The 16,062-nt window shown below is 36.0% G+C and overlaps 1 protein-coding gene across 2 annotated transcripts in view; it reads left to right on the forward strand.

The window, feature by feature from the left end:
* Positions 1-425: 425 nt before the first annotated feature.
* The window catches only part of bark (protein bark beetle), a 39,957-nt gene continuing 24,320 nt past the window's right edge, over positions 426-16,062 (forward strand). Inside the window, exon 1 of one of the 2 annotated variants that reach the window (XM_043414935.1) lies at positions 426-1,843. In XM_043414935.1, the coding sequence (XP_043270870.1) occupies positions 1,499-1,843 (345 nt within the window). In that variant the 5' untranslated portion in view covers positions 426-1,498. The remainder of the gene's footprint in view (positions 1,844-16,062) is intronic. The other variant, XM_043414937.1, reaches the window with a different exon arrangement.

The raw sequence follows: 16,062 nt of genomic DNA on the forward strand, positions 1-16,062 counted from the left end.
CACGATCCCCCCAAATGATATTCGAACCCCTTGTTTACCTGGCGAACGCTCAGGTGGCGTTGGCTCTCGGTTTTCATACACAGAGTCCCAACCGTCCCAACATACACGTTTGTGACACACGGAGCTTGACTCGTGTGGAACAAGAGAGCTCCCTGGATAAATCACCTGTTTCACAACCTGCGTGGCTTGTAGAGTAAAAGAGTCACGTGACCATGTAGTTTTTTCGAAAGGTACAGTGGGTATGTACGTATGCGATTCTCTATGGCAACGGTGGCTTGCTTTGAGTAGATGTGTATGCGTGTGTGGGTGAGTGAAGCAAGAGAACTTGAGGAGAGTATTTTCAGGGGGAAGCGAACATTGAGAGCTCAGGAGAGAGAGAGACCAGTCAAACCGCACCCAATGTAACGCCAGGAGGTCGCTCCGAGGCGCCGCAGCGAAAGCGCGTATATTTTTGCACGAGAAACAATTTTTCTGACAGTTCGTCCATAAAAAATTTTTCGTAGCGAGTATTTTGTAAAATAGTTATGAAACATGTTGAATATAGTAAAAGGATCGATCGATGCTGCAAATGACGAACGCACACAAATCGCTATAGGTAAATTGCTTTTGCGAACATAGGTAGCACAAGATACAGGCGCGAGTAAACGCTAAGTTTTGTTTAACGCTAAAGCAGTCGAAGAACTCTTTACGCCTGTGGCGCGAGAGTGAGCGTCAGTCGCGGACGAGCTCTCGATTGCGAAGCACGCGTCAACGTTCGTTAAAAAAAAACAAGTGTGTGCGTGTGTGTGTAGTGGGTTTTGAACAGAAAAAAAATGATAAGATCTCAACGATTCTGGAATGCGATTCCAACCATGTGCTCTTAGCTAGTTTAAATAGATAAAAAAAACCTGCTCCTGAGTTCTTTATAATAAGAATAATTTATATTACCGATAAATAACAATAATTATAGCCGTGATATTGCGTGATGTGTCTTGTTATTTCTCTGATCTCCTTGCAAAACTCAGTTTACCTCCACGCGCTAAGACTCCGAGGATATCGTACGTTACGTGCATCGTCGTGAAAAATCGAAAGGGTTTTTTTGTTTAACGAGGTCGCGTAATCGATCTCCCTTTTCATTACTCGATCACTATCGTATAAAGCATCTATAAAAATCTTTTCTCACGGTGTTTATCGTGAACGGAGGCGTCGTTTTGCACATTCGGGCGTATATTTACAAGCGGAAATGTTTCCGTTCGACTGCTGTGCGACAAAAGAACCAAGAGCTCTTATTTATCATGAATTATATGTGTAAAACGTCTTTGTTGCCTTGAAACTCTTGTAATTGTGTGTTTTTGTTGTTTTCATATACAATATCTTCGGCTCGGCGTGGCAATAAATAATCACTGTTTTGCGCCATGACGCGCGATAGGACTTTGTGATTTTATCCTTTTCGTGTCGGTTGGCCCCAAATTTTTGTTTCATTCGTCCCTCTCCGACACTGCAGTGCTGCCGTGTGCGTATGAAATTAAGTGCGAAAAGAAAAAAAACCATGTTCTCGTTATGGTTTTTGTTGACGATCGTGAATCTCGTTACCGCCCAAATAATCGAATCCGCCACGGATTTACCATCGATCTATTATACCGAACCACCCAGAAATGACGGTTACGATGCTAAAGATTTTACCGAATTGCCCGGCGGTAGCATCACCGGGGGTCAAAAAATTCTCGATAGAAGCAAGAGTCCCTACATCGTGCGGGAGGATTTGTTCGTCGAGAGTGGTGGCGAGCTCGTTTTAGAGCCTGGCGTCGAGATCCGGTTTGCTCCCATGATCGGACTCACCGTGAGAGGAATAATAACTGCCAAGGTAATTATCACCGCGTATACAAGCTGTTTGAACATTTTTCAGCTCACAGCAGAAAAAAAAAATGTGCGTACGATAAAAGAATTTTATCTGAAGATCCGTGAAAACCATTGAAACAAAGGGAATACGTGATATTCGTCTCAAAAGTGCATCATTATTATTATTGCAGTTTGAAAATTGGCTAAGGTCAAAAAATCCCCATAATCTCCTCAGATTATACGACGCTGAAGTTTGCAACGTTGGAGTCCAACGAAATGAACGAAAAAAACATTTGTAATTTACCAATTTTTTATTTCACGAAGTATCGGTGCAGCTTGAAGAACTAAGAATTGCAAATTCGACAGGGAACGAAATTGGAGAATTATTACTAGAATTTAGGAGAGTTTTTTGATCATTTCGTTGGACTCCAACGTTGCAAACTTCAGCGTCATCAGATTATCTACTCAAGTGAATTTAAAACATCAATAATCTGTGCACGCTCGTTCGATTTTTCGGTAAATATTCAGAAGTGCAACTTTTCCGAAAAATGGCGGTAGGATGTTTTTTCCTTTTCTAACAGTTAATAGACATGTCCAATGATGATAATCAGTTGGGGGACCTTGCAATTTTTTTATACAAATAACTCTTTTTAGCAAAAAATCAGACATCAAATTTAAACAAATTAAATATTCTAAATATTCAGAAGTGCAACTTTTCCGAAAAATGGCGGTAGGATTTTTCTTTTTCGTACGAACTCTTTTCATTGGTCACCACAAATGATATTCTGTCGGGGGAGGCTGACGTTTTCCGTAAAAACCATAAATTATGGGGTTTTAATGTTTTTATTTGAATACTTATAACCTATGACGCTGAAGTTTCCAACGTTGGAGTCCAACGAAATGATCGAAAAAAACTTTCCAATAATTCCAGTAATTCTCCCATTTTGTTCCCTGCCAAATTTGCGATTCGTAGTTTTTCAAGTTGCACCAACGATTCGTGAAATAAATAATTGGTGAATTAAAAACGTTTTTTTCGTTCATTTCGTTGGACTCCAACGTTGGAAACTTCAGCGTCATTATAACCTTATATTATCAGGACACACACACACACACACCTTGTCCGATTTTTGATTATCTTTTTTGCACAAATGTTTTTTAATAAAAAAAGAAAGATCGGTAAATAAAATAGGAAGTCATCGAAAAATTCTATATGTCATAAAGTTCGATTTGACGTGGTTTTAGACACGCGCGGGTTTTTAGCAAAATTCCGCGCAGAGCAATATATGTACGTTTACCTAAAAACTCGGTAACTTCATAGAACTATGAATTCCGAATAATAACGAAAGCATGGAATTTCCCTGTTTATGTTTATGAAAAACGAGTTTTTTTTTTCTTCTATTATAACATTTTTTTCCCTCTTCCGTCGATGTGGTGGCATGTTTTCGTTTTGGAATTTCGTCGTCGGCGGAGTTTGTAGAATTGAATTGCTGAAAAGCAAGACTGTTGAATCTTGATTTCTCTGTGATCTGTGACATTATACGAAAATTCAAACGAATATTTTAAAATCGCGTGACACCTACGAATGCCGCCATTTTATGTAAAGCTGTTCTCAATCGTTCTATTTCCCACAAGGACAATATAAATCGAAGGAGGATGATACTCAGGTTTTATACAGCAACACGATCAAAGGAATGTTCTTTGTCTGGCTTGTATAGTAGATTAATAGTAAACTCGGTTCACGTAGGCATGGAGTTCGAGAAGCGAGAAAGTGAATGCCCCGAGACTCGAGTGAGAGGGTTAATGCCCAATACGACGATGTACAATTTTGATAAATTATTTGTATCTTTCGAATGATCGCAACTCCAAGAATAATTTGAAACATTAAAAATATTGTTATAAAAATTGTGAAAACGAAACAAATTACGAATATTACGAAAAAAATAACGAAAAACGCCTCACATTTTGAAATTCATTTACAAATGTCATTTTATCAGAATGTCAAAAATAATCGAGAATATGGGAACTTATGAATGACCTATTAATCCTTACGTTGAGGAGTGTCGATCGAATACGTCGCAGGTCGATTTCCCTGCATTCGAGTTCATTCGAAGATCCAACATAACAGCTGCGAGAATCATCCAGCGAGGTATGAGAAATAGGAAAACCTGTTTAACATGTCTCGATGCAGCACTCAGCAGCGTGTGGCTCCGTGACTTTTTGGCGCTTCTTCGATCCCCTACCCGTTTCTTTTTATTGTTCTACGAATAAGCGTTCAGAGAGGAAATACGGTTTTTTCACTCACTGCTTCGGGTTACGATATTTCTCTCTCTCTCTCTCTCTTTCTCTTTTCTCGCGGTTTGTTGTGCTTGGTCAAACAAAGGGATTCTATAGTATTTTCGTAACCGTCTCGCGTGCCATTGTCAAGAAAATAGGTTTCCAGTTTCTAATTGTTTGAATTTCTTGAGAAAAAAAGTGTCGCAAATGTGGGAACGAGAAGATGCTATTCTTCGGCTGTCTAATTATCGTTGCTTTTTTAGTTTATTTCGCTAACCAATATATTAAACTAACATAGTTATTAACCCTTAGTGTGCACACCTTCACAGCGAGATATTTCGTGCACATGGGGTCACTTTGACCCCAGGTCATTTTTGACATCGAATATCTCGGTAACAACTATGCGCTTTTCGGAACAAAAGGTTTAGTCACTTTTTGCAGTGAATTGATCCAACTTTAAGGCTGCAAAGTCGGATTTCCAAAAAAATCTTTTTTCATTGTTAAAAAACGTGCTCAAAGTTGATAGTGCGCGTAAAAAGCACTTTTTCGGTTAAACTTCTCGCAAAAAATGAAATTTTGAGTTTTGAAAAAAATCCTTGCAGAGTTTTACAGACAAGGGTCGATGCTTTGAGGGAAAAATAGTCCACTTTGCAACCGTTCCAAAAAGTGTATTTATTTTGGAGTATGAAGTGGCTATGCTCCCTACTTTTAGAGAGGGAATAACGATTTCTTAATATTGGGGGTTTTACTTATGAGATGCTCGTCTGTAAATGCTATTCATGTGAGAAAAAATTTTTGGGGTCAACCTGACCCCAGATGCACACTAAATTAAATAACAATTATTACGTTAGATCAATGAGTTCGCGTGTATAACAATAATAAATAAACGAATAGCAAAAAATGCATAAATCGCTAACAAAATTGACGGAAAAAACTTTTTTTATTATTTTTCGTTGAACCTGTGCTCGCGTAAAGAAACGTTCTATGCACCTGAATCTTATCTGAATCCGTTTATCTTATCAAGTGTGGCACGAGTCCAGGTTACAGAACTTGATGATCGGTTAAAACTGATGCCAGTGTAGTTATCTTTTTACCGCACACATGCGCACTATTAAATTAGTGTCGCTTTACTTTATCACGTAAAGGGAGAGTCACCGTTACTCCGTATCGACGTGACGAACTTTCAAACCTGAGAAGTAAACACGACAGATGTTTACCGAAAGTGATTCACTTTCGAAAATCAAGGGGCTTGATCGAGAGCTGAAGAAGATGGCCGAATTTTGATTTTTTTTGTTTATCGAAAAACGGTTGTTGGGAGAGAGAACTGCAATTTTTCAAACACGAATTCGGGCACACTTCGAGTGTTTCGGGGAAAAAGCTGACGCGGAATTTTCGCCGGAAAAATCAAACAATCAAATGGATTATTTGAGTCAACAATAACTGCGCGAGCCATTGATGATCGGTGCGATTTTTTATCTAAGTTTTTTTTCCAACGGAATGTCTACGAATTGAATCGCGAGCATGAGAAATCCCAGTTTTTATGAAACCGTTAAAAAATGAAAATCAATTACGAATCAACGAGATCGTTAACGACTTATAAATATTTCTCATATCTATCGACTTAAAAAACAGCGTTTCGATAAAAACGTCATGTTTTTCCTTCCTTTTTTTCGAAAGATCTCAACAACTTTTGTCCCTCATTTTTTCACCATTGTGTTATAAAAAAATGCTGCAAATTAAAATTTGCAAATTGCTTCCTCAAGATGGTCAAGGTGCACGATGCTCAAAGCTTACTCTATGAGGTGCTATATTTTTCATTTTGGCTTCCTCATACAGGAAGCTTTGAGCATCGTGCACATCTTGAGCACCGTGCATCTTGACCATCTTGAGGAAGCAATTTGCAAATATTCATTTGCAGCATTTTTTTTGTATACAAGGGAATAATGTATTTTCTCTACTTTCTTTGACGAACTTTAATTTATCTCTTTGTTTAAATTCATTAAAAAACGGGGGTGTTCCGGGAAGAATTTTTCGATCAAACTTGGCAAGTCTTCTTTTTTCGATCACTAAAAGCGATTCGAACAATAAAAAAGATGAGAATGCCGATACGTCTCGTCGCTCGTTTTCGGGACGGTCGAGTCGAAAATTCAACCCCTATGACGGGGGTGTTCCGGGAAGAATTTTTCGATCAAACTTGGCACGTCTTCCTTTTTTGACCTCATGAAACGATTCGTGAAATAAAAAATATGAGAATGCTGATACGAAAAATTTTACGAAATTTTCGACATTTCAACCCTTATGACGGGGGTGTTCCGGGAAGAATTTTTCGATCAAATTTGGCAAGTCTTCTTTTTTCGATCACTAAAAGCGATTCGTACAATAAAAAAAATGAGAATCAAAATTTTTTTAAATTTCAATATCGTTGAAGTCCAACGTTGGAAACTTCAGCGACATAAGCGGTTAGACGATTTTTTGAAAAACTCATATTTTCGTAAAATTCAAAAAATCATAAAATTTAAACCGCTCAACCGATATTCCCCAAATTCAATACCAACTTTCCTATTATGATAGTCTATTTATAAAAAAAAAATTATTAATAAATCTTAAAATTTTCGAAAGTTAGAACGTCCGATACCCTTTTTATGAAAATTTTAAAAAGTCGTAGGATTCGTAATTTTTTTACAAATTCTTAAAAAATTATCAGAGTATAAAGAGCTTGTATAGATTAACATCTGTCCAAAACGGTAGTCCTGTATCTCAAACCGTTTCCGAGTTATAAGCGTTTTAATTTTGCAGTGCCATAATACACACACACACACACATCCGGACATTTTTTCTAGATATGATTTTTCGATGTTTTGTGACATTTTGAGCAAATTGACATTTAAAACTAGAAAAAAAATGTTCATCATCACATAGCTTCCTCTATGAGGAAGCAAAACGATGTTTTTTTTGGTCAACCCAAGAAAAAAATACAAAATTTGTCCGCTTTTTGCTCAAACAAATTGCTGGACGTTCTTCTATCTCTTCGGGATCGTTTCCCTGTAATTTTGCTCATGACTAATAATGTCATGAAAAATCACTCCATTTTTAAAAGTATTCTGACGACAAGGATGCGTCGAAAAAAAGTGCTTTGGCCGATGCATCGACGAAGCGGAGCCTTTCACTCGTGTATACGCGCGAACGTCACGAATTCTCCGCGGCAATGTCAAACGATTGTGAAATAGCTGACGAACGTGAATACCGCGATGACTTACGTCGAAAGTGAATCATGCAGTGATCGTAGTTAGTCGTCGTCGTCCCATGTGCAACTGAGTGTACGACTGAAAGTCGATGCTGTCTGAGTCATTCATGAAACTCAAATGAAACTATACACTAATCTACGATTTCCCGTTAAACGGAACATTACGAGATTCACAAATCTCGACGCTTAGGGTTTCATACTCGGTGTTTTATGACATTTGAGACAAAAAGGTTTGGACGTCATCCGATGCGAGCAGCATTGCAACGATTATTATTAACCCGTCGATAGTCGCGCTGTGGGATTTTCTCTCACATTTTTTTCAAGCTATAGGAAGGTGCGGTTGGAGGGGAGCGTGACACGGGAATAGCTGTGAGAGAATCTCTCATCACGCGACTAACGAAGTTCGGTGAGGTAGCGCGACTATCGCCGGATTAAAAATCACTTTGTCGTTCGGTCAATGACCACTTTCATTTGGTCAATAAAAATTCTTGAACAAAATTTTTCGTTAAACCGGGAAATTGAAATCTGGAAAAAATTCAAGATATCGTAAAAATCTTTTTTTTTCAAAATATTTTTCAGAAACAAAATATTTTCGTGTCAGATTGAAGATACTTTTGGCATAATGAGCGACAGTTAATTTGAAAAAAACTACTTTCTAATGCTACCATTTTTTAATTGCTCCCGACTACGTATACGAAAGAGAAAATGGTCTTTTAAATGTTTTTCGAGAGGATTTTGCGCTGCACGAAATTCGTTCGTATATTAAAATACTCATCGTAACGGCACGCCGTGATGGCACTGTAAGTGTTATTGAAATGCTTTTTTCTAACAATCTTAAGACCGTTTTAAAAAGCAGCGAGAGAGTGATCGGTTCTAACGATAACCCGTAACCCAGTTTTCTTTTGGTATTACTTCTCTACTACCATGGTGTTACACGTTGCGTGTGATATTATAGTGTAGGTGTTCATAAGGCCGTGTGTTTAATCGAGGCTAAAAGATACTACGTGTGTGCTGCAGCATCGTGACTGGTTGATGCTTTTTGCTGAATCCACCATCCACCATATCCATCGTAGTTCAATGCAATTTACAATAAATTAATTTAAGCAATAATTCATACAATGGTGGAATTTGCATAACTTGATTTGGTTTATACTCTCGGTCGTGTTTTTTTTGTTTTTTGTGTAGAAACTGAGTCGACAAATCTCCATCAGGTAGCTTCGTGAAAATACATATTTTTGTTCATTTGTTAAGGTAGATGGGTGCCGGATACACGATCTTTGGACTGGGTGGGGGTTCAATATGTCGAATAACTGAATTACAGAACGGTCAATATTTCGAAATTTTAAAAGTTGTGATATCAGTTTGGAGAAAAATAAGTTATTCCAAATTCTTATTCCTGATCGACTATTCAGCAGATTGCGTGTTTAATCAAAAATTCCTTCTTTGAATTCGTATTTACCCGAAAATATATATTTCAATAGTTTTCATTTCGAATGCAATTTTAATAGACCATCCGAATGTCAAAATTTCATTTTTTCGAATTCAAAATGGAGAGTAATTGTTTTACAGACAGATCAGAATATAGAGTAGCAAAAAATCGAAAGTGAATTTTTCGAGCCTATAAAACTTAGATATGCAGAATAGCGATAGCTCGAAAAAGCGAAAGTCAAAATGGCGATGTTTAAAATTGGAGATCACCGGTCTGAGTTTGACTTTTTGGTGTTTCAGTATTTCAACCTCAGTAATATTTCGTCTTTCGTAATTATATTTTCAAAATTGTGAATTTTCACAGTATCGCTGACTGTAGTAATTTATGAATCGAAAGAGTGATAGTCGAATTTTCGAAAAATCGATATTTTAGTCATCGTCCCATGGGCAATTGTTATATTCTATTTTCGATGTAAACGTGCTTCGAACCTTGCAGTTTCTGCTTTATTTATATTCGGCATTCAAAGCTCTAGTCGAATCTATCCGTCTCCACATTATCATTCGAAGTTTATAAACTCGAGATTTTAGCTGTTCGAAATTTTAATCATTCCAACATTTCATCCCCACCCTTTGGACCGACTATATTTCTCGAAAATTTCAAAAGACGAAACTTACTTTAAAATAATAATTTTATTATTTCAAAAATATAATTGGTAGAGAACCGACATTTTCATACATTAAAAAAAAATTATTATTATAAAAAAACATTTGACGAGTTCATTTTGACTAGCGTGGTGCAACAGCTGCCGCTACCTGCTGAGATCAGTTTTGTTTAGAAATTTTACAGGTTATGAAGTGAGTATACTCGGTTAACCGGGATAAAAATGGTTTTGTAAAAACTGACAAAAAACGTTACATGTGAAAATATATTGAATGCAGCGTTGCCAAACGTTACTAATCCATTAGTCGTGTAATCTGAAATGATTTCTCATTAGATATTCAGTCTCCATAAATTATACAACCAGCAGTAAAAATCATGCGTAAATCACATTTTTAGTCCAAGGTCTAACGAGATCTGTAAACAATGCAGAGTGCCGAAAAAAATATGCAGAAAATTTGGTGAGAACGCGGAAAACAATATTTGACGGAGGTTGAAGAAACTTTTGAAAAACTGTTGGAAAAAACAAACGTATAGACTCGGACAAAAATGAAATATTCGAACAAATATTTGCTTGAGATCCCGAATCGTTGAGAATTCAAAACAAGTTAGCGTGTATTTTTAGTATTTCAATAAAAGTTTGAGCAGCTTTTTGTCCAATGAAATAAGTACACGCACGCGACGTGCTCGGTCGAAAAATGCGAAACTCGCTGTATCAACGATAATCCGCAAGTGCCCTCTTTGCTAATTAGCGAACTGGTGTAGGTAGAGGGACCTGGAGGAATATCCGCGCGGTGAAATTGACCGACTTGAACGAACTTAATGTTCTCCGACGAGTCTCCCAGTCTCGTTGCACAGTAAACAGACTCAACGTGCAAGTTATTCGCACGCATCGTCTGCTATTCGCACGAGAACGTACCCGCGTTATTATAATGGTCCCTGTGCAACGTCGGACTACCGTAAAGTTTTCATGCAACATTCGTGCTAACGAAGAACAGACTCGAGAGAGTTTACTGGCATATTTACTTGGATTCCTCATGGCAAATATATCACGCGGGAATTCTTCCGGTTGTTCTTCACGTTTAACCAGTCATTCAACGTAATGTTAACATTTCAATTTAGTAACATTGATATTTGAATTATCAATCAGTTATTCCGCGTCTTGATTACAACACAAAAATTGGATGAAGTTGCAGTCCAACGAAATGATCTGAAAACCCCTCCAATAATTCCAGTAATTCTTCAATTTCGTTCTCTACCGAATTTGCAATTCGTAGTTTTTCAACCTGCATCGATACTTCGTGAAATAAAAAATTGGTTAAATACAAAAGTTTTTTTCATTTATTTTATTGGACTCCGTTGCAAACTTCAGCGTTGTAAAATTGGATTTTTATACAACATATTCGATTGAAAATTCAACTTTTGTAGAATTAAAAACTTCAATTACCAATTTTTTAACTCCCGACTGTCCGCGTAGGGCCAAAAGACGGGAGTTATGCGTTGCACTGCGATCAGTTGGTGAAGGAATATTCCTTTGTCACCAGTTTTTATCTCAGAAACTGTTCAAAATGTTTAAAATTGTTCACGCGATTTATTATATATTCGACGCTCATTATCCAGCCGTTTCATAATTGATTCTTTACTAAAACATAAGAAACTAGAAATAAGTGAAATATAGTTTGGTGCGTTTTTTTTGTTTTGTTGCTCAATTTTTGTTACATAAAAAAAAAATCTTGACGAAATAAGATCACGACATGAACCGATTCAACTGTTGCTTTTGATCAATTTGTTTATCATTAGTTCGAATGTGCAATTGGATATTTCACGGTGAAACAATTTCACGTATTAATTTTGACCACATATAAGGTAATCGTGTCTGATTTAATTAATTTTTGTATTAGCGATTTACCCATGCAAAAAGTTCAAACCACGATTATTACGTTGGCTTCTGTTAGTTGTCTCACAAAATTCTAGTTGGAGTTCACATGTCGATTTTGTGAAACCTTGTTGGATGTATAATTCTAATGTTTACTCGTTGTCATGAATCTATAATTTATTCGAAATAAATAAAGATTTATTGTGACTTTTGGTTTCAATCTTAATATCAAATTAATTTGAATTTAAATCATTTAAGATAAAAGAACCATAAATATTCTTCGTCAATCAAGATAAATTAACGAATTGATCCTCATATTTAACAGAAACTGTGATAATTGGCTTGACCAATTTTTGATATAACTTTCTACATATGCTGGACAGTGTTCTTATTTATAGTATGTCAGAATTTGTCGCAAACTTTTTAAGGTCGATCCCCTACGACAACCCCAACCAAAAGTTATGTACCGTCTGCATATTAAAAGGGTTCATAATTCGTTAGGATCGTAATTAATAACTTTGTAAAGAGCCTATATACGTACTCGGTGCTAGCAGATATAGTACACAAATATCATTTGCTTTCGTAAAATTTATTCTAAAAGTATTTTTGATCTGACATCGCGAGTAAATTTTTTGACGGAACTATCCGGGCTACGCTTCAACACACAGAAAAGGTTGCCTATACAGACGACATTCGCTTGTTCGTTTGCAAAATATATCGTATGCAGCCTAAACCTTCGTACTTCTCGTAACTATATCTGTCAAACTAGATGGTCAATCACCTTGATTTTTTTCACAATATCTATGATATCCTGCTCTAGCTCCTCCTCGTTTTTTATAAACTTCCTAATTTTAGTACTAGCGGTAGAATTAATAATGTACTGTTTGCCTATGCATGGTCCATATATTACGTGTTAATTGAGTCAACTTCAATTACATATATCTCGGGTTCGAGATGGTGAAACTTGTTAAAATTTTATATAGGTGTTGTTCATATATTAAACAATACGTATGCCAAATATAAATAATTTCCTAATTTAACTGTCTCGTGGAGGAACCACCTTAAATTGCAATATGACCATATTTCAAAATAAAATAATGTTTTTAAAAAAACATAAAAACTCCCGACTGAAAAACTCCTTCACTTAAGAAAAAAATTGTAGTAAACTTTAAAAATACGAAAATCTCGAAATCTATTTGATTTCAGATTTTTTAAAGTTCACTGCTATTTTTTTTCTTCAGTGAAGGAGCTTTTCAGTCAGGAGCTTTTATGTTCAGATCATTTCGTCTCAATCTTCACATTTTTTGTTTCGATTTTCGCTGTTTTTCTTTATGCTTTCCCGGATTCATTTTGATTCTTAATTTACAGTATAGTAGCGATTCGCGAAAGAAGAGTTCGAAAAATATTCAAATGGTCGAGGTTTTGTCGCAATTTTTCGAAGATCTTCCTCATTGCAAAGTTCAATGGAGGGTGTATTTGTACTGAAAATAACTGATAAATTATCGCTTGAGAACAAGATTCTTGGCTTCGTTTTGCTCCATCCTGTACGCATGAATAAACGTGGATTTCCACATGCTCGTATATAGCTTTTGTGCGCGATATATACTAGAAACCATACACGTTCAATCGTCCAGATGTCGTGATAAACCGTTCTATAGTTACACGTCCCTTAAGCCTCTCCAGTCATTTCATAGCTTCTTTCGAGCTGCGCATGCAACGCTCATTACTGCAGCTTTTGCGGTTCGAAGGAGACTTTTTTACGACGCTGAAGTTTGCAACGTTGGAGTCCAACGAAATGAAGGAAAAAAAACATTTGTAATTCACCAATTTGTTTATTTCACGGAGTATCGGTGCAGGTTGAATAACTACAAATAGCAAATTCGACAGGGAACGAAATTGGAGAATTACTAGAATTATTGAAAAGTTTTTTTTATCATTTCGTCGGACTCCAACGCTGCAAACTTCAGAGTCATCTTTTTTTTAGATATCGTCTTTAGCGCGATGAATTTCTTTGTTTCGCCATTCTACCTTTCGACGGTTATTCGAATTCGTCTCGTGAGTGAATTAAAATTGATTGAAAAATGACAAAAATATCGATTGCCGTCAAGTTTGCAACGTTTAAGTCCAATGAAATGGAGGAATAAAAAAATGTGTAATTCTCAAATTTGTTCCCTCCGAAATTTGAAATTTTTAGTTTTTCAACGTATACGAACGTTTAAAAATACAAAATTTGAGAGTTTTTTTTTCGTTTAATTTCTTGGACTCTCAACACGTTGCAAACGTCAGCGTCATTTTTTATCAACATTCAGTGGCAGAGCAACGCTAACTCGAATCATTGCGTTTTGTTCAATTTATTTTTGAATTCAGTTCACAGTGATGTCAAATAATTTGCAATGGAAAATATTTGCTTTAGATTTATTTTGAAATCATCACTGAAATTTTATTTACGCATACGAAAGGAGAAAAACGTGGTGAGTGCGTGCATGTTAATGTACATTATTCATGAAAAATAAAGCATCAAGCTACGTGAATGTTCGTGAAATACGCAGGGAAAAAACCCTTGCTCCTTCTGTGTGCAGCTTATAAATGTGAAAAACTCGTAAATGACTCGAAGCTCGGATAAATCCTGATCGTGTATAGTAACACCGTGCAAAGGTACTCCACGTTTTATACGCGTATAATGTATATTAACGCGATCCGTGACGCTCGCTTCCGAGCTTTCGTAGTGTGTGGTAAATCACACGTGCATCCTGCGGGGTATTCGATCGTCTAATTTTACTCCTTGATGATCCTCCAACTACCACTTCCGGTTCAACGTACTTTGAGTTCAACGATTTGATTAAAAATCGCTTCAACTCTCAAGTGATTAGAACTTTGAGTCACTGCAATTTGGAACCAAAATTTTGGGAACTTTTCGAAGAACACACGGAGAAAAATGTTTTGTGAAACTATCTTGAAATTCTCGACAAATTTACTGTGTTTTTTGCAAAGCGTGCGCGATTTTCAGGCACTATATAAAAAACATAAGTAGCACACATAAATGCCACCAAAAAGTAAGGTGCAAATCGATAGTACGAACACGATACCAAAAATACTGGATCTTCATGGCAAAGTTTTTTTCCAATTAAAAAAATTTTTTTTACTGTTATTTTTCTTATCATCACTATTATTATTTTTCTTATTATTTATATCATTTTTGCGATGAATAAATTCATAAACACACTTTTTTTCACTTTATTCATCAACACAACTACGACTACATCTTTACACGTGTTCAATATCATTACAAAGGCGCACCAAAGTCGTTAGAGTACAGGTAATTTTGCGATGGTTTCTTCATTTCTTTAGTTCGAAGTTTTTCTTCGGGAGTCAGTATAATAAGCCAAACAGCCAGAATCATTTCCTGATTTTTTTCAAGATTTCAAGCTCCGCTATAGGGAGAAATGAAACATGAAAGGATCTCCATCTCATCATTATTCTGTAATAAACAAATTGTAATAAACAAACTGTAATAAACATGAAAGGATTTTCATCTCATTATTATTCTGTAATAAACAAATTGATAACAAAATTAAATGTTTGAATACATGCTTCCTCGGTATATTTTTTGTTTGCGCGATCTTTCTCGAGAATTGATCGAAATGATGAAAATGCTTTCTGCACCAAACGAATCAGATAAAAATTATAAATTGTACTTACCCCAACGTTACAGATCAATTTAACCCGGCACTTTCTTCAATCACATAAAAAAACTGTCATCAAATGATATACGAAAAAAACGGAAGGAGCAAACGAAGCTGTGATTCATTGATTTGATTTAACAAATTAAAGTAAAAACTCGTGTTAGGGTTGGAACGAGCAAAAAATACCAGATGGCACAGCAAAAATTGTCAGCTTCCTCATAAAGTTTCACACCTAACTGTCATCAATGATCGGGTGGTTGTGAGTTTTTATTTTTTGTCTAATAAAAGAACATCGAATTTCGATAAAGTGCACTTTTTTCTGTCATACCAGAAATTTTACTGTGCTACATCAAATATTAAAATTCGCGATTTTAAATTTATAAAATAGTTATCATTTTTCCCAATTTCGCATAATATTTTTAACGGTGAATGCGATTTGTATCTTGTTTGCAGTGCTAAGCACAGTGATTTTTATAAAACATTTTTCTATTTATCGAGCTTCACGCGAACGTCCCAAACACAACAAATGTTTATATACGAACTTGACTCTGAGTAGGGAGATTTAATGACTCAAAAGGAAAGTTTTATCGTCGATGGATCTTCCATTCAGCATCATGCAACAATTGAATCTTCTCTCGAGAGAAAAATCACCGAGACTCTGAGAAAGATTTCGATCGATATATCTCGTTTCTGTTCACACGCTGCAGTCTTTCACGAACTCTCTACTTTTGTGTTGTTTGCCATGACTAAAGACGCGGCAGTGCCTTTTGACGCCAAGCGCCATGCAGGAATAAGCTTCGAAATTGCACTTGATTTTTTTTTATATCAAATAAAAATTTGCACGAAACACAATTTATTGATCAGTTATTTAGGGCCTTATTTCTCCGTCACTTGGCAATTACGAGATAATTATTGCAATCACAAGTTTTTTGTAAGAAAAATGATAATTTTTTTCAAGCAAATCAGAACGATCGAATCAAACTTTTTTTTTTAACTTTCAATGTGAACTTTTTCTGAAATTACGAGCACTCATGATTTCGACGTTGATTATTCATTTTTTCGGCATTATTTTGACACACAA

Source organism: Venturia canescens, chromosome 3 (assembly GCF_019457755.1).
Source record: "Venturia canescens isolate UGA chromosome 3, ASM1945775v1, whole genome shotgun sequence".
NCBI lineage: Eukaryota > Metazoa > Arthropoda > Insecta > Hymenoptera > Ichneumonidae > Venturia > Venturia canescens.